Raw genomic sequence first — 25000 nt, forward strand, 5'->3', positions numbered from 1 at the left:
GCACCAAAATACAATCAGGAAAGAGCCTCTCTCCCCATTTCTTACTGTTTATCCAATGCGTACGTCTGTCTGCTATTTTAATATTTAAAGATGTGCCACACAACCATGTTCACCTTTATCCCGAAATGTAATTCCAAGTTCAGCCTTTTGCACACCCTCTGACGGGAGGAGGCAGACACCCACGTAGGTCCCGTAATAACCTGGCACAGGTGTTTGTTCCAAACCTATCCCTGTGGGAATGAAGTGGCTCAAATCAGCCCCTATGCCACTCTGTGGGGCAAAACAACCTGAAACTGCTTCTGTCTAGATCAGAAGCAGGTTTTATAAAGGAGAAATCATTATGAGAAACATTGGCACTGCTGTGTTTTACATCTATTTCCAAACTGTTTGAGGAGAGGCTAGAATTGCTATGCCTCTCCTGCAAAGTAAAAGTGTTTTGCTGTATCAAGTTTAGGGAAAAAAAAAAAAAAAAATGTTCTCCTTTCAACGACTTAACATAATGAAAAAAGAAAATTCATGAATGAGAGGATATTTGACCCGTCTAAGCTTGACTGCGTACAAAACAAGTTAATGCAGGGGTGACCAAAGTTGGCCTTTCCGCTCCTGGTCTTTGTTCCAACCCCGTTCTAAATTATTTATCTGAATCAATTAAACCTCCATCCAGACCCTGAATATAATTTTACCTGTTAAACCTGAAGTGGGATGGCCCTCCAGGAACGTGATTGGACAACCCTTGTCTTAATGTCATGCCTAGCTTAAACATGCCTTTTCCTGTGCCCCTGAGTGCAGCAGTTGATCCCATCAGAACTGTCTTGGTGTTAGGAAAAAGTGACAGCTCAGCATTCCAGTTCCTGTTTGGCAATAAATATGAACAGGTGCACCAGCCAATCGTGTGATTAATGAAAGTGGATTGAGACCTGCTGGGTGTGGCAGGAAAACAGAGACATGAAAGAAAATACCAGAAAATAAAGGGGGGAAAAAATCTGACCCAGCTGTGTTTGCTTATGTACTTTGTATATTCTAGGGGGTCCCACACACACCCCACCCCAGACCGTGTCAACACCATACACCAAACCCGAGACCCCGTCCACACCATACACCCCACACCTGAGACACCGTCCACCCCACCCCAGACCCCATCCACCCCATACACACCACCCAAAACCCCGTCCACCTCATACACCCCACCCCAGACCCCGTCCACACCATACACCACACCACATCCCCGAGACCCCATACATAACATACACCCCACCGAAGACCCCGTCCACACCATACACCCCACCCCCGAGACCCTGTCCACCCCATACACCCCACCCCAGACACCACACCACACCCCCGAGACCCCATACACAACATACACCACACCGAAGACCCCATCCACACCATACACCCCACTCCAGACTCCGTCCACACCATACACCCCACCCCCGAAACCCCATCACCCCACCCCAGACCCCGGTCCACACCATACAACCTACCCCATACTCCCATCCACACCATACACGCTACCACCGACCCCATCCACACACACCACACCAGTGTGAACATAAAATATTGGTTGCAGAGTTCTGTTTCTGTAGATCCTGTTCAGGAATTGATTCAGGAGGTAAAACTGAACCGAGTTACATATTTCAAATTCTTTTAAGCACTCAATGTGTTTTGAATCTCATTTTCTAATATTAACATTTTTTTTTTCCCTTTAAAAAAACAGGAGTAATTTAAATACTGGAGGAAACTCTTTGAGAATAAGCACTAAGGCTCTAACTGTCTCATAGCATGACAGTGCTGTGGAATCTGGTGGATAAGTGCTGACTGCTGCCTCAATGGCTGCTATGACAATGAAGGCAGCATTGACTGAAGCCCCTCCTGCTCCCAGCAGGTGTCACCACTGAGAAGTCAGGTTTAGGGGGCCTTGTTGAGAATGCAAAATTGAATCCTTTCTCAGCTGTTTTTTGACTTCCAGAGTAGTCACCCTATTAAATAGAACTACTACTACTACTAATAATAATAATAATAATAATAATAATAATAATAATAATAGGACATCAGAACATCTTCACCATGATTTGGACAACTTCACTCATTTAATAATGAAAGATGATATATTTTACAAAGTAATACTAAAACACAAGCCTCATGACCATCTAGACTAATGAAAAGGTCACTGTAAAATCACACTAACATGAGAGGCTTCAAAAACAAAGCTTAAAAGTCCACATGAGTTTTGTATTGTGAGGTGAGATTAGTCTGCAGGTCCTACCCTGGATTCTGCTTGCTTCCTGCTCATAAACCTTCATAGAAAGTTGGTACAACATGAAGCAAGAGATAGGACCTGTTTTAGTTGGTAAAATGTGTTGGTAAAAAAACATGTGAATCAAATAAGACCATCCTTCCAGTTGATTATTTATACAATTCAAACAGGGATCTCAGATTAACTGCAGATTATCTAACTGTAGATTGTCAACTGCAAAGTTGCAAGATACTTCTTACATTTTCAGTAAATGGATACAAAACGTTGGTTCAATTTGAGAAAAAGGGGTTGAAATCAGGATGAAATAACAGTCATCTACAATTCTCCTGCATAATGAGGCTCAAGTCACAAAAACTTATTTATCTCTTCCAGAATGCAGGAAAAGATTCATTCTGGTTCTATTAACACATCATCAACTACCTGGATATTACCAGAAAAAATACTGTTTCACATCTGCGCTGTTAATTACTTAGAATTATAATTTACCAAAATCGTATCCCTTCAAAAGTAAGCTGAACTGGGTCCTTGGATTTGAGAATTGTCTGGCAATGTACAGGCTACAGCAAATATAAAAACAGCTACTGTGTTTTAGGAACAAACAAACTCCATCTAGTTACTTTGTTTAAAACCATATAACCAATCTGAAAAAGAAATAAGTAGCTGCACTGCAGGGGTAGACACAACAGAAGCTACTACAGTATGGCTGGCTTATGTAAAGGTATGTGCAATGGGGAAAAGGGGGTAACTGGGTCAAACACAGCCCTGGCTGGCAGTGACGGAAAGGAATTTCTATCCGGTACCTTTATTCAGAGACAGGAGAGTTGTGCTGGTCTCATAGTTTAGTTTCCTGTAGACATGTATCCACACCACCACATTGCTGATGGTTGGCATATTTAGTCAGCAGACACAGTATCTCGTGTTTCTCAAGCCTCAATGCTTATAAACCACTGGCTAATTTTACAGAATTAAAAAATGAGGAAACTTTTCCCAAAATGATATCAGAACTATGGTCTGACCTGTCAAGGATGTTGCATTTAATAACATGCATGCACTCTACCAGGAATATTAAGAATACCTGAAAACCAACAGGCAACCACACTGACAGTATAACAACCAGTAAACAGAAAACATGCACAATGCTGCCAGAGAAAATTAGTAAAGTAAAAACTGATCAAATCTACAGCTATGGCCAAAAGTTTTGCATCACCTTATAGAATTAATGAGTTTTGCTTCCTGAAGTCGAATGAAACCTGCTGAATAATGTTACATTAACATATTGAATTACATAGTGCTTTGTAGTTTTCAATATACTTAATGCAAAACTGACAAAACTGTGGCATTTCAAAATCTAACAAGAAACACTATATTACTATTTTGGCTTCCAGTAGACTTTTGTGATATAATGTTGTAGTTTCTTTAATTACATGATGTTAAATAAAATACCTAAATTATGTTTATACAGATTTTTTTTTGGTAAATGATGTCTCAATCCTAAAATTCCAGGTGATACAAAACTTTTGGCCACAGCTGTACATTAGTAACGTGGAGTGTTAGTTTGTTTTTCTACACCATATGTTTACACAGTGGTAATTCATGTCAGTGTAGACACTAATGCCTGGTTAATGGTTTTATTTTTGCTGAAATTGCAAATCTAGAAGCAATAGCTGTGGCTCAGTGACTGCCAAATTTCACAAAGCTGTGAGTTTGGAGATAAGCCCATAGACAATTCTTAGAATAACTGAAATTACTGAACTGCAAACATATCAGGGAAACCAGAATGATGCAATAATCAACTAGAAGGAACTGGTAAAACTAAATTCAATGCCACGAGCATTTCAGTGCCTGTGCACTATGGCAGTCCAGCCCCTTTGTCCGCTCCTCTCCTGCCGCCCCTCCTGCCGCCCCTCCTGCCGCCCCTCTTGCTTGTGCGGTCCTGACGCGGCTTGGCGGTGGTGAAGGTGATGCAGTTGGAGTCCAGGAAGTCGAGCAGCTTGCTGGCTCCCAGTCTGATTCCAGCCTGCTTCAGATCGGCCTGCAGCTGAGAGAGGACCAGCGGCTCGTAACGCAGCACCCGACGGTGAAGCTCTGGATCGGACATGATGAACGTGCGCACCGACGCAATCTTACCAGCCATCTGCGCGGCCGCCTGGGAGGGGGGCACACCATCCTCCTCATCCTCCTCGTCCCCCAAAGGTCCAAACTCCTCCGGGTTAGCCCTGCAATGCAAGCAGGATATTAAAATGATGCCAATCAGAGCAAAACCTCCCAAAAATCACAAGCTTTTTGTAATTCTTAAAACAGGACTAGGTTACAAAAATGGCAAATACACATTTTTACTGTTAGTAAACAACCAAACCTTAGCTATTAGTGGGGGACTAGTTAAGAGCAGGTTTGTTCTGAAAAACTGTATTAACCAGAGAAAGGAAATTAAAAAGCTTTGTCTGTGCAGGGAGAGGGAGTTACCTCTGTGAGGAGAAGGAGGAGGAGGAGGAGCCCTCGCTGCCAGACGCTGAAGAAGCCGTGGAGCGTTGTGAGGCTGAGAGCGGCTCTGTCTCATCAGAGCTTCCCCCCTCCACCCCCACATGTAGCTTCCCTCCCTGCTTCTTTCTCCCTGTTGGCTCCTTATACCCCTCCTGGGGGGGCACATCTACCCGCTCGCTGCTACGGATCAGCACGGAGGCAGGGCCAGGACCCAGAGCATGTGTGACGGGCTGGTGAGCAGCATTGTGCTTCCTTGCTGCTGTGGTGGAGGCTGGTTTAGGCTGAGTCAGACTGGCCTGTACTGAGCTTTGCAGACACTGGGAGGAAGGGACCTCTCCTTCAGAGTCAGAGCTGACTACCTGGTGTGTGTACTGATGGATTTGCTTCAATTTCAGGATCATCTGGCGCTTAGGCAGTGGCCTCACTCCATACCTGTCCAGACAAAACAGCACAGATTTACAAGAAAGACACAGGACTTCTCTTGCAGTGCCTCTTGCAGAACCTGCTTCTTCCAACTGGTATCCATGTCATACCCTTAAACACACACCTGCTTTGACTGTTGCCATCTGTTTAATTCAAGTGGCTCTGCTCTTGTGAACTTGTATATTTTCCTTTTTTTTATATTTTTCCCTTTAAACTTTGACTTCTAGTTCAAAGTTATCCCTAAACATCAAAAGCCACTGAACACTAGAAAGGGCACTTGTCCTACTCTGAATTGTAAGTTACAGATGATACACTTTCTCTTATCTTACAAGACCTTTAAAAATGTATTCATACTTTAAATGCTGTTCTCATGTGCAAAGGTCAGCAGTTTAATTATGAGAGGTTAGGGTATCATGGCAGGTCATTTAACCCCAGTAATGAATTCAGATGACTGTCACTATAACATTGTAAATCATTTTGATGAATACCAATGTGTATTTATTTATCCTTACAACTACTTGGAAGCACAGGTTTGATCTGCCACCATTTTGTCATATATAACCTTCCAACGAATATGCAACACAACAAAGCCAACCTATTGAGCCGTGTCTTCAGGTCCGGGGTGTCCATGTCTGAAAAGGTAGGCATTGGAGTGATGGGCATCACAGGGCCTTGGGCTGTCTTCCGAGAGGCTACAGGACAGGGGACACCAGAATAACACTGGAGTTACTATTCACTTTCAACATGCATTTATTAGTGCATCAATTGGAATTGAGTACATTTAAATAACTTGTCGATAATTTTATCAATAAATGTGAACACTGAACTGTCGCATGTACTGCTGTACTAAAAAGAAACATGCACATTTTTTGTTGCTGTTGTAATTTGCAATACCTGGTGTTCGGAGCTGTTTTACACGCTGAGCCGGTGCTGCAGCAGACAGTCTTTGTGACAGAGACAGGGTCTCTGGCGAGGCCTCTTCCCAATCATCAGCCCAGATGTTGGAGTCCATGTATCTGGGCTGACCTGTTCCAGAAGGACCAGCCTGAGTGAGGGGATCAGGTATGGCACACTGCAGCGGTGAAGATGCACTACGTGGGAGAGCAGGTCTCAGAGGCGTTACAGCCTCCCTCTTCTTGGCTCCACCTGGAGAGGCTGCTGAACTGACACTCATATTCCCAACAGGGCTTGATGCTCGGGAGCTCCGCTGATCTGGCTCATAGAATCCAGAAATACCCCAAGCATCGTTGTCAAAGGGTATGGGGGGCTCGTCTTCCAGGCAGAAGCTCCCAGCAGCCCGCGGAGAGCTTGTCTCTTCACCCTCGCTGTCCTCCACCTCAAAGACTGAACTGTTCAGAGGCTGTCTTCCCACTGTGGCCTCCTGAATTGCTGTGGGATCCAGAGGCGATCCACCAGTATCAAAATCTGTGATCTGGGCATCAGGGACAGCAGGTACTGGTAAAGAGGGATCATGGAAGCTACTGTATCCTTTAACTGGACTTTCTGTATTCTCATGTCTACTGGGGGGCACTGATACTACACTGTCTCCTTGAGTTTTTTTAGGTCCAAGACTGCTGTGTTTTGCCAGAGAAATTTGACAGCTGCTGCTGCTGGATTTCAAAAACGGGTCATTGTCTTTGACCTCCAGGGAACTCTGTGACCTTGTTGAGCTTTGTTTTGTCCTGGTTGAACATTCAGAAAGGTCAAGTTTTAAGTTGTTGGTGGCATCTGAAAACCTTTTTACCTCTGAAACCTCCAAGGAGCTCTTGTCCAAGTCTATTGACCCATGACTTATCTTGGCTGAAATTTCAAAAGAGTCCTGTTGTGAGAGAGCACAGCCATTTCTAGAAGGATCTGAAAACAGGTTAGTCTGTCTGATCTGGGTGGGAGGAACTACAGATGCAGGGGAAGACTGGTCTAGAAAACTACTGAAAGTTACAGGGCTGTCTGCACCCTTTTGTCTCCTTGGGGAAACCTTGGTTACACTGGCTCCTTGGGCTCTCTTAGGTTCAGGGCTACTGTGTTTAGCAATCTGACTGCAGCTGGTAGCTTTGAAAAAGACGTTGCTGCCTGTGACATCCATGGAACTTCGTGACCCGGCAGAACTGTGTCTTTTCCTTGTTGAATGGTTAGAACTGTCACAATTTAAGATTTTGGTCCCGGGAGGTTTTGAGAAATGGCTAGCCCTGTTCAGCCCTGAGATCTCCAAGGAGCTCTGGGAGACTGTAGACTTGTGGCATATCTTGGTTGAACAGTTCGGTCTTAACAGACCCTGTTCGTTCGTATAAGATTTGGAAAACAAGTTTATTCTTGCTCCGTTTCTTTGGATCTCCAGGAAACTCTGTGAGGATCCATGTATCACACTGGTGGAGGGTGCAGGAGTTCCTGGCACCATCCATGAGGTCTCCATGTTAACGCTTTCTTCATTGCCAAGGTCACTCCCACTACTCAGCCTGAGGTTCATTCCACTGCCATCCAGAGAGTTTTTCAGCTCCATGGATCCAATCCCATCTGGCTCTAAAGCCTCATTTCTTTCCTTTTGAGAGAGCTCAAGTGAGGAGGCTTTTGCTTCTTTTGAGAATGAGTCAGACTCTTTGCCTTTCAGATCAAGCTCCATTTCTTCATCCGAATCAAGCAGAATGATGACGTCAGCTTGCTTGGAAACAGGGGAGGGCTGATGGGGGCCCATGTGGGACGGAAGTGAACTTTTAGACTGATGGTTTGTTTTTTCAGGGGTCAGACGACATGGCTGTCCCAAACCAAGCAAAGTGCCTTTTCTAGGAGATTCCTCTTCAGGTTTGTGAAATGACTCAGTCAGCCGGTCTTCAGCCTTTCTATTCTCTTGGGTCCCACCGTGATCTACCTTGGTATCTCCATGAGGGCCAATAAAAGAGCTAAGGGAGGTTATATTACTTCCTGGACTTCTGACTCCCAGTACTGAATCAGCTGATATTTCTGGGGAAGTACACAAAAACATTTGGGATTTGGGAGACATGCCCACCAAGGGCAAAGCACAAATATCATAGGGGGGGCTGGCTGACAGATCAATCACTGATGAGTCGCTGTCTGGAGACTGCTCAGAGCTGACTGGATTAACATATTTTTTAATAGCCTGCTCTATTTTGCATTGTTCCCTCATTTCTGTGCTCTGTTGGGATGGCTCCATAAAATCAACCCAGGACTCTGAGAACATTCTTTCATAGCTCTTGTCCAGGTTCACATTGGGGTCTTGTTCAGTACTGGACTCTGTTGTGGTTAAAATGACCCTGTCTTTCTCTTCTGCAGAAAGGGAGGTTTCCCTGTCTTCTGTTGATTTTCCCTTTTCTTTGCGCCCACTAGTGTCTGTGTCTTCCAAAGTAGTTTCTTCTTCATTCTCTGAACCGTCTTTGATGGGGCACAAAACATTACTGGGATGGACAGTCATTTCTAATTTTCCATTGAGCTCATCTGGGTTAGCTATACCCTTGTGATACTCTTCCTCTGAGGAAGACAGCCAACACACAGCTTCCGGTTGCTTTTTACCGTCACTCTGGTGGCCAGAGTCTTCATTCTGTCCGAGGTCCTTCTGGTCTTCTTCACTTTCTATGTTTGGACAGTCCTCCCTGCTGTCTCCCTCAGACTCTTCCGCCACCTTCCTCTGCGTGGCGGCAAACCTGTAGATCTCCTCCAGCTCCTCGTCATCAACCTCGTTGTCTTGGTCGTCATTTTCTCCACCTTCCAGGGCTCCAGGCTTGACTTCAAGATAGCCTGCAGCATCTTCCTCCCCCTCGTCCACCCACATGGAGCGCAGGAGCTCCTGTAAGGTCTTGTCACGACTTTTGAATTCTTCTCCACCTTCATCTTCTTCCCCCTGTGAACCTACCCAGGCATCTTCTGTTGAAGTTCCTTCACCTGCAGTATAGCTTTCACACAGTTCCACCAGTTCAATCACTCCAAATCTGCACAAGAATTGTAGATAAAGGAATTTTAGCTTAAGATAAAATGCAAGGTTACTTTTTGGCAAGTTTTGAGCTGCACTGACCTGACAGCGAGACCCAGCAGCTCTGGAACAATGGTGGCTGTGATGGAGGTATCTGCCGTGTAGAGGTACTGTAGGAATGCGTTCACTGCCTTGGCCGACACCTCGCTTAACAGCAGACGTCTGGACTTTGGGATTCCATCCTCTTCTACTGAGAATCCTTCATCGTAAACCTGTGGACCAAGACAGACATGAGAGAGTGTCCCAGTAATGCAGCTGCAGAATGGACTCACTTGCTACAGTATCTTAATGTGCTAAAAACTCTATACTATGGGAATGATGTCTGTTACATTGACATGCCACGCTAATAGCCAAAGGGAAATGACTTGTTCTTGCACTTACTGCCTGAGCCATCAGGGGGCAGCGTGTATACAGTAGAAAGGAATGAGCGAAGAACACCTCCGCAGAGTCTGTCTGGAACTGAACGTCACTCATCTGGGGGTTATTTACCATCCCGCCCAGGTCAGAGGCCAGCTTACTCAGTGCCACCTACAGAACAAAGAGGAAATAACAATAGAATAAAATCACAGGGATTTGGGGATTTTGGGAACTGTGAGAATGACTTGATTTACAATACAAAGCTGTCTTACTGAGTTATGTGAGACTGGTCCAACACTTCTGTTCTCAGGAGAAGGGACAAACCCACTGAGAGGGATATCACCGCACATTGCATCTTTACCTGCGAAGAACAATGTATTCAAAGAGTCAAGAGTAACTGTAAACCGAGCAGGAAAACAAGAACCCCCGATGAACTGTTGATAACCAAAGCACCACATTTTTTGGTAAATGCTATCAAATCAAAATGGAAGTATTATTATTTATTGTAGCAAAATAAAACCAAAATAAACAGTAGACATGTACCCTCACTCTGAAAAAAAGTTTAGTAAAAGAAGAGCAATAAAGCACAGAGAAAGCATGACAAACCATTGTAAAGCACATGGAAGTATGGTAAAGCATATTAAAAAACATGGCAAACACGGTAAGCTGTGGTAAATGCATATAATGACCATGGGGAAAGCATAGGAAAACTGCTCATTTACCAATACTAGCAATTCATTGATTAATTTTCTCCAAATGCAAACATGTTTCTGTTGGCTATACAGAAGTAGAGATAATTTCCCAGCCACTCACTTGTGCTCTGTGTCACACTGTGCTCCTCTCTGCAGTGAGTTCTGTGACCCCACTGGGTAAGTGTAAGCCCTTCTTCTGCCAGCTCCATCAGGTCACACAGGGTCTGGTTTCCTCGGGAGTTCTGGCTGGCAGACTGACTGTGTGGTGCAGGCTGGACCAGGGGGTCTGTCTGCGTTCTGATGAGTGGGAGGCTTGGAGGAACACAAACTGCTGTTTGGGACTCTGCACCCGAGCTGCCAACTGCTGACTCACTTTTGCTCTGAAACACACAAAAGACACAGCTGTAATTAGGACTGTAAAGAGTCTGCCAGCCTGTGCAGTTTTGTGGGGAATTGTTTCTTGTATCATCTCCAAACAGGGTCAAATAATCTGGTAGTGAGTGTGTGTTACTACTGCCTGCCTGTCTCCCTCTCACCTTGGCTGGTTTCCATGGCTCAATAGGTGGGGCCAGTGCTGGGGTGTAGAATGATTGCAGGGAGCAGTGGTTGTTCTGCTGCAAGGCACTCTGGTCCCACAGTGTGTTGGTGTCCCCCTGTGCTGGTTTTTGGCCCCCTGGTAGCTTGCTGATGGGGAGAGAGGGAGTGCAGGGGATGTCCTCTCTCTCCCAGAGCAGCAGAGCAGCTGCCCGCTCCTGCACCCTTCTAAGGGCTGCCTGGGGGTCCTGGACCAGCAGCAGTGGAGTGAGGAGTGGCAGGCCCTTTTTACGACGCCTCTTATCTATAGGAAACATCAAAGGGTAATGTAAACAAACAGGGAAATCTTTACATACCATCAGCGTCCTTCCCTTATTTAATAGTACTGTGAACCGATAACACACCCACCTGCTTTGGGTTTCCAGTGAATGGGCAGAGAGCCCTCAGACTGGGCCATGCTAGCCAGCTCAATGCCGCCTGGCGTCTCCTGCTCTTGTATGGACCGGGACATCGCCATGGCGATCATTGTGTCCTCATCCAGTGGCTCCGCCTGTGTTTTTGGTTTCTTCACAGGCCTCCTTGTGTTGTTCGAGCCTTTCCTCTTCCCGGACACAACTTGGGGGCTGTGAGGCAAACAGCAGAGGGGAGGGTTAAAATGTTTCCAAGAACAAAGGAGAATTATTTTAAAAAGACAACATGCAAAAAGCAGACAGACAAAAACACAACTTGGGATATATGGGTTAAAAAATGATTAAACATAATCCTGGAAACTGTAACGTGGTCCAACCCTAAAAACAATTCAAATTCAATATTATACAATCATCGCACAAGCCACAAACAGCGTCAAATGCTTCATAAGCTTTTAATCTAGTTTTACTTGGTAAGTATCTAAGTGCAGTGTATAACGTGTCAGGGGCGATAATGAAATGAGTGCACTCACTGCCCGCTGGCCTCGGTGCCCGCTGAGCCACTGCTCTGCGACTCAGCCGCCTGCCTCTGCACAGCCTCCAGCAGCAGCTGTGGCAGGACCCCCATCTCTGAGGCACAGCGTTTCAGGTGGGACACTCGGCTCTTGGAGGAGGGGAAGTGTTTCCCACAGATAGGGCAGTCTGGGATCCTGGAAACTGCGGGGCCAGAGCTCCCTTCACTCTCATCCAAACATCTGCACAGCGATAGCAACATTTCACACAAATACAATCCAACATGTTACTCCCCTAGAAAAAAAAAACAGCTGCCTGCTCCAAACTGTCCTGCGTTTAGTATTTCAGAACAAATATTTGAAGCTCAATAAGCCTTACGTTAAATTAATTGAATGAAAAACATCTGTTATAATTTTCCTGCTTTTGTTACCACCTCTGTTATGGGAAGAAGTTTTTAACCACCGTTACAGCAGAAACTGTCTAGCAATCTAACACAAGTATTAAATAACATTCACCCCCATTACTGGCAGTTCCAAGGTAAAGCCAGGTCAGAGGAACCAGCTAGGGGCGAACATTTAGTCCCAGCTCTCACTGGTTTATGAGGAATGATTTTGTATGTGGGGAGTGGGGTTGAAATAGCACCCTGTTATACTGTGCTTCACTCTTACTGTAACTTCACAGACCTGTTTATGTGCTGGGTCCTGCGAGTGGAGTTCATGGCAGACAGGTCTTTCTGGCATATCTGGCAGAAGAAGAGCCCTTCTAGCTCCTGCCCCCCCTCCAAGAGAGACTCCCTCTGCAGGCTGCCCTGGATCTCTCGTGCCAGGGCCTCGTCTCCCTGCAGGCACAGGCCTACCGCCTTCCCTGCTGAAAAATGAAAAGAAGACAGTTCACTGTAGCCCAGGGGTGTCAGCTTCAAGCTTTAATGTTCATGCTGAATTCCTTGTGGTCAGGGAGGTGAATTTCCATACGGACTGTGATGCAATGAGCCCCATGGTATTACAGCGATCACTGCTAACAGAAAACATTACACCACAAGCCCATTTCTAAGCGAAGCACCAAGAAAAAAACAGCCAAAAAAACAGCAGCACTAACTTTGCTCTTTGGTAATACTCTCCTCCTTGATCTCAGCTCGACTGTGTCTCATTTTCTCCGGGATAGCTCTCTTAAACTGCTGCATCCTTTGCAGGATCAGATCCTTCACCCTGGGGCCCACAGCCCCACTGCAACCTGCGGCACAGAGCAGCTCTTATGTAATGCAGACAGGGATTGGGGGAGTGTGTGAGATTTGGAGAGAATTCGCAACAGGCAAAGAGTTTGAAATAAAGGACCGAATTACAGGTTTTGTTTTTTTAATTCCTGCACCGCGTTCCCAATATAAATTCCTGCAACACAGCGGCTGCAGATTTTGTTTCTCACATGCATTCTCTTGTGTTAAGTATAAGAGGAGCAAGAACAGCTGAAAGATAGACTTTCAGACATCCTTTGAGGTATTTCATCTTTCCTACATCACAATTCAAGATCTCCGAATTACCTCAAGTTGTTTCTCAATTTTGTAACATTAACAAGGACATTTCTGCATTAAAAGAGACTGGAGAAAACGCTTTCAAAATACCCCTTTATTTAAAAAGGGATTTACCGTAACAGTGGCAACACTGTCTAAATATTTGTTTTAATGCGACTTATACATAGCACATAGTGCCATGGTGGTTGTATCTAAATCTAAAATATTATCTTTGCACTTTTTTGTAGAATGTGAGATTACCTGTGTCTTTACTGATCCTAGTCGCATCACCCCTCCTGCCAGGAGGGGTAGCCCTCACGTCGCCAGCATCTCCAGTGGTTGGGGTCCCTCTCTGTTCCTCCCCTCCCTGGGTGCCCCCTGTTGGTGCATCATGAGCACTTTCTGGCACAACTGAAGATGCCAAGTCCTCCTTCTTCGAAGTTGCTTTCTCCCCAGGCTTGGCTCTGCTTCTCCCAGATGCTTTCTTTCCCTTCTCCCTGGATTTGTGAACGGTGGGTCTGCACTCCTCTTCTCCAGTGCTTTTCACTTCTTTTTTACCTCCTTCCCATCCCTTCTTCTTCACCCTTTTCAGTAACTTGGCACAAAGTTCTGTAAAATCATCGTCCGAGTCTTCCATCCGTGTTAATGAGCAGGCCCAGCCCTCACCAGGTGGTACAGTGCCACCAGCTTGAAGAGGACCCTCCAGTCAACTGCTTCACAAGGTCATGGGGTTCTCTTATGCCTTGTTTCACCAGCATCAGACCAGCTTAGGCAGCACTGCATGTGCGTAATAGGACAAGCCGTATACTCTAAAGAGAAACAAAGGAAAACAGAACCACTGAATTAGCACTGGGTCAGAAGAACATGCCAAGTGGACTAAAAAAGATTGCTACAGTGCAAAAAAATGTCTTTAATAAATGGCTGTGTTGATAGTATATGTGTGAATTTGCAGTATGTGCTACTTGGCAGATTCAATACAATATAAAGTAAAACCAAAATTGTGATCTGTTGGGTGCAGAATCATCCCTCAGTTATTTACCAGCGGTAATGTTTAATTGTTAAAATATCAATATTTACTTTTCTGTTAAGTGTGAAGTCATTTACAAAAATGTGGATATTTATACTGGGTTACGACCCTGACTGAAGATGTCATTAGCAAAAGGGGCCGGTTTTACTAAACATTTTAAAACTAATAAACAAACAATTACCATAGTGAACATTATCTCAGTTTGTTTCTTAAAACATAATAACCCAATACATCCATAATAAAGTGGAGATCTTATCTTTAAACTGTAACACGTTTAAAGCTTGGTACACGCTGGTGTTATTTACATTATTGTCAGCATATCTTAAGTGACTGGAAGCTGAAATTACTTTTTTTAAAACACACTTTTCTTATACCAATACAGTACTGCTGAGTAATAATCAGTTAGTTTGAAAACCAGGCTTTAATCACTGATACTAGTGCACAGGGGGTGATTCCGTGAGTGCTCCGAGGCTCAAGCACCAATGGGGGAAAATAAGGTCCTGCACAGTGCAAATAAATCACCTGTTCTGTCAAATTATAGTGTGGATGGTTCCAAAGAATAACTTATTGCATAATTTAAAAAATTAAAATCCATTTACACAAAGTCTCCCAGCTTTCTTGAAAAGATCTGCGTTTCCCTCGTTTTTCTTTTGTATTTGTTATGCTCTCAGTCTACACCTAGTAGATTCAGCGTCCATCAATTCTGGCAGATTCTACTGTACTTGCTGAAGCGGTTTTCTCCCACTGATAATTAAAAAAATTTTAAAAAGCCACTTTGCTAACAATTTCATCCCAAGATCTACAGTGAAAAGTACGGTCTTTAAATTGGGTCGTTAGTGAAGACTGCCTGTGTAAGTGAGTACATTAATTATTGTAGATAGTTATTCATAGCCAGCCAGTATTTTTGTAAATAGTAACACATGTAATCTATAATAAAATAAACATTCTGTTTGTGTCATCTGTGTCAATTTCAGGCGGAACTTCATGGTAGGCAAGGTGACACAGCTGGGAGAATATTTTTTCTTCAGTCTTCCCGGCTGGTGCTGTCACTCAGTTTCTCAGCACACACTCCAGTAGTCTCTCATTAATGAGGTGCAAACAGGTGGTTGACCGATCTGTATGAGCGTTTACAAAGGTGCGTTGTTAAAAATAAATATATCTAAGCGTATTTTCAGGGACCCCTACTGTTGTTGTTGATTCCAACTTAAGTACTTCGCATCACAAAACACCCACCAGATTGGAATTGATTGCACCTGTACCAAAATCTACAATTTGCTGACATTACACTGGGCATGTTTTCGCACGTGTACCATATTCTGAAGATGAACAACTTTCAAACACTACACCAGTAACAAGGCACACCAAACAGTCTGCCACAGCCGTATACTGGATTTGCTGCTTGACTTTGTTATTTATTGTTCCTGCTGGTGATGCAGTGTTCGGAAGACATAGAAATAAAGCTGATAAGTAGTGTCATTTCTACAGGGGTCTGCTTCTTCATAGGGTGGGCGAACAGAGCGAGATCGGGTTCCTCGCCTATGAGATGGGCAATGTGTGCATATACGCAAAGCATGAGTTTTCAAATCGAAGTTTTGATACCAGTTTCTGTTACACGTCTGTCCTAACAGAAGTATGTTTGTGTGTTGAGTTTTTAAGATTAACAGAGCTGAAATCGTAAAAGACAATGAAACCTGTCATGTTATAGTTAGGACAATAATTTCTCAAAATATAATGCCGGTCTTACAAAATATATTTCTTTTGATTGCACAATTCACCACAAAAATGTAAATGTTATTAGTGGTTTTTATTTTATAACAGTTTATTTGGACAATTATGCACTCTGTGTTATGGCATAAGCCTAGGTTTCATAACGCAACTAGAGCATCACGTAGATATGGCTGCAACATCAGTAAATTACTTTCTGCTACTCCAAACTGTTCTAGTTTATAATGGCTGCATATAATCCAATTTTAAAAGCAATCTGGATCATTTTAGTAATACTATTAAAATAAATAAAAACCAAAACACGATTAAAAAATATTCAAACACTCACATACAAGCCGCTGGTTTCGTATTTCCGGTCACGTGATCCACATATACCACAGCCATCTGACCTGCGAATTCTAGTCATGTGATCCTAGTCTGGACTCTGCAGAAGGTTGCATACGGTAAGGAAGTGAGGGTGATGTTCTCATGCTAACACACATAGCTTTATTTTATTTAATATACTCCAGCAGTTTTACACTGCTCGATGAAAGGCATCATGCTTAAAAACACTTAATTGTTTTCGTTAAAGAACCAAAGGTACATAGCTTTTTAAACTTTTACTTTTATTTTGCTATATGTAGTAAAACGAATGCGTTAAAATGAACTGTGTTCAAAATGTACTACTGCAATGTATTGAATTAACAGTCTCACATTGTGTGCATATATATATATATATATATATATATATATATATATATATATATATGTGTGTGTGTGTGTGTGTGTGTGTGTAAATGTATTATTAAATGACATTAATATAGTATTAGTACATTTAATTCATTATTAAATGCTTAGTGGTCCTGTGGTTAAAGAAAGTGGCTGTGGAGACTAAAGAGAGCTGCTGCTGAGATGAACAGGGGCTGCTGGACTGAGAAGATCGGAGAACAGACAAGGAGAGCCAGAGAGAAGCAGGACTAAAGAGAACCACAAAAGAAACCATAGACTGGACCTATATGGCTGTGGTACACAGCCCCAACAGTGTGTTTTGCACTGGGACCTTCTTTTATTTTTCACAGTGTAAGTAGCACTATGCTTTGCTTTGCTTGTTGAGTGTAGAATCCCTGCTTAAAGCGTTGCATTTGAGAACCTGAAAACCTGGTGTGAGTCTGCCTTCATTACCATGCAACGTAATGTTGGTGTTAGTGGTGGGATTTGGAGGCGAGGATCCGGGCGGGGATGGAGGCGCACCGCCACCAGAATGGGTCAAGAGGCCAGGATGGAGCAATCTCCAGGAGCTGGCTGCCGCAGAGAGTGAGCGGACAGAGACAGTCAAGGTCAAGGTGCAAGAGATGCGGTGAGGCTGGGGCAGCCCAAGAGGCCAAGGGGAAGTGACCTCAACTGATGGCTGAGAAACTCTGTTGCCAAGGTGCAGGCTGAGGTCAAGCGAGAGGCATGCCGACTGGAGATGCTGGCACCAACCCAGACCACCCCCCCACTATTACACTGATTTACTCTTTACAAACCAGCCTGCCTCTCAGTGCTGTAAATGAGTCTATACTGAGAATACTGCATGTCACTTTGATTAATTACAGGTTTTGCTGTGGGCTTAGTTTGTTGTGCAGCTGCTGTGTTTCGAGGCAAGACCATTAACCTAGAGATTCAGTGTCCGACTAGGAAACATAATCCTGAAGTATCTGGTTTTCGGTAATATCCCCTCTAATATTAGCACACTAAAATTAAGTGTCAGTAAAAGTTGATATTAATAATGCCAGCGATGAGTTTCTGATTCAAGCTCACCTGTATCTATTTTTTTCTTCCAGAAAATAGCCCTTTATGCATTTAGATATTTGCGTCTTTATAATGCCATACAGAAGTTTTTTGTTTGTTTTTTTTTCTGCCAATTAATTATCTCTATATTTAGACAGACCTCTAATTTATGTAAAATTGAAGAACTAGAGTTCTGTTCTAACATTTGGGATTTCTTCTTCCAGTTTACATTCAGGTATACAATTTAAAAAAAAAAAAAAAAAAACACTTTTACTTGATCTTTTGTATTGATCCATGTCAGGACACCAAGAGTGGAACTTTGGTTCCAGCGGGATGTTGTTACAAATTTCACTGTTTTTAAAAAAAAAAAAAAAAAAAATCTTCTTGCCCTGTTCTTGGAAAAGTGACTATGAGGTTAAGGTTTATTATTATTATTATTATTATTATTATTATTATTATTAACTTGCAATACTTAGTCCAACTTTGTTGCTGATGTCATTTAGCGTCAAATAAAATAAGGAACTACTAAAAAATGCCTTGGAAAAAGAATATTCTATATAGAAGAAACAAAATTTACAGATATGCTACTCGTCTTCATGGTGACCAAGTTTTCAGTATGACAGCAGCGCGTTTTGTTGTCAAAATATGTTTATTATCTCCACAGTATGTTTATTTATAGTTGTGTGCAATGGCATAATGCAGTAAACAAAGATGGTTTTGTAAAATTAAGTGATTGTGGACGACCTCAGCTGTGCAGTTATACAAATAAAGATTTTAGAATACAAAATTATAATATTTAAATAAAACTGGTGACATCACTTTGACAAAGATTTTCACCCACAATTTTGCTCAATAAGGGTTAACCGAATTTAGATGAAGACCTAAATAATTTAAAACGATCTTTGTAGATCTTTTGATCTTTGCTGTCATGTATCACATTGATACATGACAGCTTTTACTGCTTTGTGACTACCTTTTTTTTTTTCCCTGTGTCTATACCTACTGTACCACTTGATTAACAAAAAAAAAAAAAGAATACAAATAACCACAAGATGGTGCTAGCAAATCCCTCTGTTATTCTAGGTTTTATTAGTATTAAAACAGTAACGTCAGCGGTGACACTGTCACTACACTGCAGGGACTCCGTGGGTCTTCATTTAATATGAATTACACTGGAGGGATACCTGATTATTCGTCAAGGCTTGTCCTGTCCATAACTGCATAGATGTGTTTACAATGTAAAAATAATCACACAATAACCACACTTCTAACACGTTCTTAAAGAATTCTTCACTTTAGATACACACACAAAACAAGTTATTTCGTTTATAGAAGATTTTTATTTTTTTTTCAAAACTTATTGAAAATGAAATATGTTTTAATACCAGGGTTTTAAGAATTTACCCTCAAACTTACTAAAGAAAGGACAATGGGTGTGGGTTAGCATGTGGATGTAAAGGATGATCAGGTTCAACTTAATCAGGTCGTGGCTGTGGAGAGAAGGTCTGAAATGCAGGTCTTTATAGTACCCCCCCTTCATTATTTTTCCCATATGTGTTTCTCCAGTAATGTGCTGTTGTTATTGCAGGGCTAATTTGTATTATTTAAAATGTGGTTTTCACCATGCGAGAAAACCCCACCATTCCCGTTACCCCGAAAACACCGAACGAGATGCTACAACATTGTGAGGCAAGGCAATTCCTACTTCGCCCTCTGCAGGCACTACAAAGTTCAGGTTTGACACAGGATCCTTGCCAAGCTTTGCTTGAGCACTGAGGACTATGCAGGTGCACTAAAGCCGCTGCTTTGCAGGTGGTTTGTGCTTCAGTTCAGTATTGTACCTGCAACTGGACAAGTCACTTGTGAAAATGAGTTTGAAAAGATTCTTTCAAACACACTGGACACATGTCTGTAAAGAGCCTCAATAAACGGCTCTTTATGATGAGATGTTTGTGCTCAAGTTTCTGCAGATATACCCGTGTTTGTTATGATGGGTGTATTTTCAAACCTCTGAACAGGGAAAGGTAGGTAACTGAAGGCAGGACGCTTTACTACAAAGGGAAACTACAAGACGCTTTAGTACAAAGGGAAACTACACCCAAATAACCCAACTAATAATACATTCTTGATTAAATTAAAAAGCACGATACCGGGTTGCAAATTACGCTGATTTACCGATGATGGTTCTGCTCAATAATCATATCATACTGCAGTACACTGACTGCATAATGGTGGTAGATTTCATATAACTGTTTAAATCGTGCGATATAATAAATGGCCTGCGGTGTGGCTCGCGATCGTCCTGCTTCCAGAACCCCATCCCGTGGAAAGCAGGTGCCGCAGATCTTCCCGCCTCGGAGCGCCGAACCCCACTCCAAGCAGCTACAGGTAGCGGGACAAGTTTCACTCTAAGTCGTCTGAACTCACACTCCCAAATCACCGGATCTGACTGAGATCAGTCGAGTGAATGGGACGTGATCAAGCGAAAAATCATCCCATAGGAATAGAGCAGTAGGTACTAACCTACCAGCCTCCCAACAGCCGGATCAAGCGTTGTAGTAGCCTCTAAAGGGCTCTAAAAAGCGATGTTAAACTAATAGTAAAGAGTACTTTAATAGTAACACAGTTAGGTTTCGGGGTAGAGATTAGGTTAGTTGTAGACATTAGGTTTAGGTGTAGGGGGTAGATTTAGGGGTTAGTAGGCACCCACTTGGCTGTTCTTATGGGATGATTTCTGCTTGATAACGCGCCATTTAATCGAACGCCCAAATCATGCAACGTGTTTACCCACTCCTCCGTCTCCGCCAAATAACATTAGAAGGTATACTGTAGCATGGTCTGATGCAACGACAAAGGGAAATGGAAATAACTTTCTTCTCAAAAAATAAAAAAAAAATACTAACAGAGCCCACTTCATTTTTGTTTTGTTTTTGCTTGTATTTTTGAGGGAACTTGTATTATTATTATTATTGTTATTATTATTATTATTATTATTATTATTATTATTATTATTATTATTATTAATGATGTCGTTGTAGTATTGTGTAGTCAGGTAAGTTCCTGATGATTATATAACTTAATGCTATTGCAAACTACTGCCACAGTGATGCAATGCTGTAGTTTGTAAATCGGCACAGCAGAATGGTGTATCATATAGAGAAGAACACAGCTGGTAGGGCACTCATGATTGAAGGTTTTAATTACTTAACATACATGTCTAATAGTTTAACATTATGTACTGCAGAACAGAATTCAGATGTAGCGTTCTCCCACATTCTGACATTGTGAGACAAACAGAATCATGCTCCTGTTACTGGCACACATAGTAGCTTATAAATTATTATTACAGGCTCAGAAAGCAGAAGAAATATCAACTTACATAGGATAATGTTAAGTTATTATCATAACCCTGGTTCCCTGAAATAGAAATGGAACTGTTATGTAATAGGTGTTTACCTCCTAAAGACCCGAGACCTGAATATTCTGTGCCATAGCTGCTCAGCCAAGCCTGTGATGTAATCATGGACCACTCCTGAGGGTATATAGGACTGTGCTCACAGACCGCAGCATCATTTTTCCTTCAAGCCTGCTGCAATCATGGACACAGTGACCTTGAAGATTAATGGTTACATTCCTGTTTCGGGGAACCAGAGTTATGATAAAAACAAAACGTTCCCTATCAAGTACAAAATGTAACCATTACCTAATGTGTGAGTATAGCAAAGCCGTCGCAAGGGCAATATTGCAGAATGACTGGAATGCTACAAGGCTAAGCCGAAGCAGCCTTGTGCATTACCATTAGGAACCCCAGGGCTAAAAAAACTGAAGGAAAAAAACGCCTCTATGCCTGCTGTGTTGTAAGGGTCTGAGAAGCTGCACTTAACACCCTATTTCGAAAATCAGGGTTTTGAGGATCCACAACATTCAGTCTGTATAACCTAGTGAAGGTTTGGAGAATAGCCCACACCACTGCATTGTAAATGTCTGTGATAGGTGCACCCTGGAATAAAGCCCACGAAGTTGCCATGCTTCTGGTGCAGCGGGCAGTGAGCTTCTCTGGAGGGGGTAAGTTGGCCAGTTCATAGGCACTCCTGGCTGTATCTGTTATTCATTTGGACGACCTCTGTTTAGACAGGGCTTGACCATGGGACTTTGCCCCCATTGCAGAAAAAATATTTGGACTGCCTCCAACTTTTACAGCTCCAACTTTAACAGTTGCCTCAGTCACTGGTGTGCCAAGGCATCTATTGCCAGTGGGTCCTCACCTCCTATTATAGAGAACCAGAGGGGACAGGGGGTTGATTCCTGGGAGGCAAAGAGATCTATCTCTGCTCTCCCAAACCTCTCCCAAATGAGGCTCACCACCTTGGGGTGAAGCCTCTACTCTGATGCGCTGGGTCCACTCCCTAGTTTGTCACCCCAGGCAGATGTACTGCCCACAACGAGAGGAGGTTCTCGTGTGCCCAAAGCAAAAGCTTGTGGACAAGCACATTTGTCCATCGAACCTCCTGCAAGGCCAGGCAACCTGCCTACAGCTCCAAAACATTTACGTGGAGTCCCTGCCAAGGGGGGATCCACACACCTTGTGCAGCCCTGCCATTCGATACAGTGCCCCAGCTGGACGCGTCCATGGGGACGACCTCCCTTCTGGTGACACTGCCCAGCTCTACACCAAGGTATAGATGGGCAGGCTGCTTACATCAAGAGAGTGTCTTTAGACAGTGGTGAGACACTGTCAATAGGCAGTCACAGTTCAACGTGAGTTCACAGTTCAGAGAGTGCATGATTCACTGTATGGCCCAATCATTGAAGGTGGCCAGTGACAAGTTCCGTGTGGGCGTTTGCCTGTGCTGGAGACTGGGCACAAATGAGCCAGTAGTCCAAATAATTGACCACTCTGATGCCTTTGAGTCTCAGTGAAGCCAGAATAGCTTCCATGCACTTCAAAAAGGTATGGGGAGCTAGAGACTCAAATGGCAAGACCTGGAACTCATACCCTGTTCCCTGAAAGGCGAAGGCGCAGGTACTTCCTTTGTGCTTGTTTTATGGGGATGTGGAAATAGGCTGGTTAACATATCTGAGGTCACCATCCTGCTTGGGCACTAAGAAGTACCTGCAGTAGAACCTTTTCTCCAGCTGGGTCTATCATGCGAATAGCCCATTTTTGCAGCAGAGCTGATTCCTCTTGAGACACCACCCTGGCATCTTGTGGGTCCGTGACTAAAGTTAGTCACACCCTGAAAGGGTGGAGAACCATGCTTGAGCTGCAGTGAATAACCAGTCTAAAACAGTAGTAAGCACCCAGATGTCCGTGGTGCACTGACACCAATACTCCAGATGGCTCCATGAAAAGGGGCCTTACTGTGGCAGCAAACCCCTAGGGCAGTTGTCTGGCTTGTGCCTCTGTGCCAGGCGGCAGAACCTATTATAGCCCCTGCGGTGAGAAGCCGCGGCCATTTCTGAACACCACCTCTGGCAGCAGGCGCTAGCCGGCTGTGCCAGTTTGTTGCTGGTTTGTGCAATGGGAGTGGTCGCTTGGGAAGCAAGTGCACCAGCTCCTTCCTGAATTCCCACGCATGGTAAGAGTGCCGATGCCGCCACTGCTGCAGCAGCATCTTGTTCATCGCGGTATGCCCTGGTGTAACAGGGGCATCCGACAGCAGTACTTTGTCTTCATCAGGCATGTGTGCCTGGGAAAGCCAAAGCTGCCTGCGTGTGACTACCATCGCAGCCAGGTTTCTAGGGATATGGGAGCGGTATTATGCTCATCAAAGATGGACTGCCTTGTCTCACCTTCTGTAGACTGGGGCACTTGCAAGACTACAGTGGCCCTCAGTGATAGATGCTCTGCCGACAGTGAGAGCTTAACCGCAAGCCGTCGTACAGGAACGCCAGCTCCTGTTCTCCACCTCCTCACAGGCCGTGATGGACAACATGTCATCCTGCTGCCAATCTGCACTTGTAGACACTTGGTGTCGAACGTTCACGCAGTAACTCTGCGAGCACCATTCCTTGAAGGGAAACTGCAGCCCTGAGCTTCTCCATCTGCTCCGAATCAGCCGATTGCTTGGAATGGTGACTTCTTCCTCAGAGGAGGAGGAGAGGTAGAGGACAAAGACCGTGAGGACGGCTTCCCTTGTGCGTCGTCTGCTCTCCCTTGCCACAAAGCCATGGGGGAGGATGCAGCCATCTCTCTAAGAGTGAGGAGTGAGGGACACACAGCGCTCTGTAGAGCTGAGGGAGAGAGGTTTCTTTAGGGTGCGCTTGGAGAAATGTTCACAAAACTAGCAGAAACTGCGGTTCACCAGTGCCTCGTTTGTGTGCTCTGGCCCCAGGCCAGAAGAGCATCTGCTGTGCTTGTCCTTAACAGGCAGACTGGCCTTTCATGTCTCACCGGGATAAAACCCAGCATTATGTATGTAGAAATGCAGTGTATAGTAACACTGTGCAGGTGCTGCTTAAAGACAGCAACAGATCTGTTCAAGAACAAAACAAGACAAAGCTTAGTACCGGACTGGGGATGTACATCCTAGTAATTGGTAGCGGATCGGAACTAGTATGGGACTAGGTCGGTGACTTTAGCACCGGTTCCCAGTTACCGTGGATAGCACTGTACAGGGATGCCCACCTGTGCAAGCTACTAGCAAAACCACTCAGTCAGTAATCACACAAGACTGAGTGAAGCCTGCTTGTTAGAATGAACTAACAGCTCGTGTAATGGTGATGCAAAAGCTATCGCCAAAACGACAAAAAGGTGCTGCAGTAGAGATTGCAAGTAACCACAACAGAAGCAGCCTCTTGGTCCCACCCAGCAGGTGCTCTCATTGCGTGTGCCGCAGCATGCAATGCAGACATGCTTGCGCTTAGTCTGGGAAAAAAGAAACACAAAGAAAATAAATATGTCTCTCATACAAAATACAGTAAAAACAATTGCCTTATTATACAAACCATCTCAATTTTTGTCTGAAGTCAAAACAAGAATAAAATTACTAAAGCCGGAGCTATTGCAGCCTGAGAGAAGAGCACAAAATCAGCAGACTTATGTTGCTCGATTCCTGGGAAGTAGAAACTAAAGCCGCTGGCTTCATGCGGGACACAAGGCCGCTGTGGGATATAACAAACAGGCTGTATAGCACAATATACACGTAATTAATAATTAAAAAATTATGACAGCATAAATTATTGCATAAATTCTGTAAAACAATAATTAGCAAAAAAATATACAGTCATAAGCAACAAGTAGTGTTAGAATGTGGTATGTTTAGCAAAACTTGACCTGTGAAATGTCAGATTACAAATTGTAAACTGTCAGATTTTGCTGTCCTATTGTCAAAAAGAGGTTCATGGGGTTCCCA

General features: G+C 43.7%; 2 protein-coding genes across 3 annotated transcripts in view; one reads left to right on the top strand and one right to left on the bottom strand.

The window, feature by feature from the left end:
* Positions 1-3744: 3744 nt before the first annotated feature.
* On the bottom strand, positions 3745-16265 carry slx4 (SLX4 structure-specific endonuclease subunit homolog (S. cerevisiae)). 2 transcript variants are annotated; one of them, XM_041231100.1, is made up of 16 exons: positions 16225-16265; positions 13406-13953; positions 12736-12870; positions 12324-12507; positions 11661-11882; positions 11129-11343; positions 10723-11024; positions 10308-10566; positions 9767-9855; positions 9519-9665; positions 9180-9349; positions 6053-9096; positions 5754-5850; positions 4718-5167; positions 4382-4470; positions 3745-4292 (listed from the first exon to the last, which is right to left on the bottom strand). In XM_041231100.1, exons 2-16 carry the CDS (start codon positions 13779-13781, stop codon positions 4090-4092), a joined length of 5982 nt encoding a protein of 1993 aa, XP_041087034.1. In that variant the 5' UTR covers positions 13782-13953; positions 16225-16265; the 3' UTR covers positions 3745-4089. The 2 variants fall into 2 exon arrangements, with proteins under 2 accessions (XP_041087034.1, XP_041087033.1); XM_041231099.1 differs by having other exon boundaries at positions 3745-4470.
* Positions 16266-21670: 5405 nt separating this feature from the next.
* Positions 21671-25000, top strand: part of LOC121301211 (CREB-binding protein-like) — a 9674-nt gene continuing 6344 nt past the window's right edge. The window contains exons 1-3 of the mRNA XM_041230355.1: positions 21671-21710; positions 22056-22321; positions 23705-23845. Of these exons, the coding sequence (XP_041086289.1) occupies positions 21671-21710; positions 22056-22321; positions 23705-23845 (447 nt within the window). The remainder of the gene's footprint in view (positions 21711-22055; positions 22322-23704; positions 23846-25000) is intronic.

Source organism: Polyodon spathula, chromosome 27, assembly GCF_017654505.1.
Source record: "Polyodon spathula isolate WHYD16114869_AA chromosome 27, ASM1765450v1, whole genome shotgun sequence".
NCBI classification, from domain to species: domain Eukaryota; kingdom Metazoa; phylum Chordata; class Actinopteri; order Acipenseriformes; family Polyodontidae; genus Polyodon; species Polyodon spathula.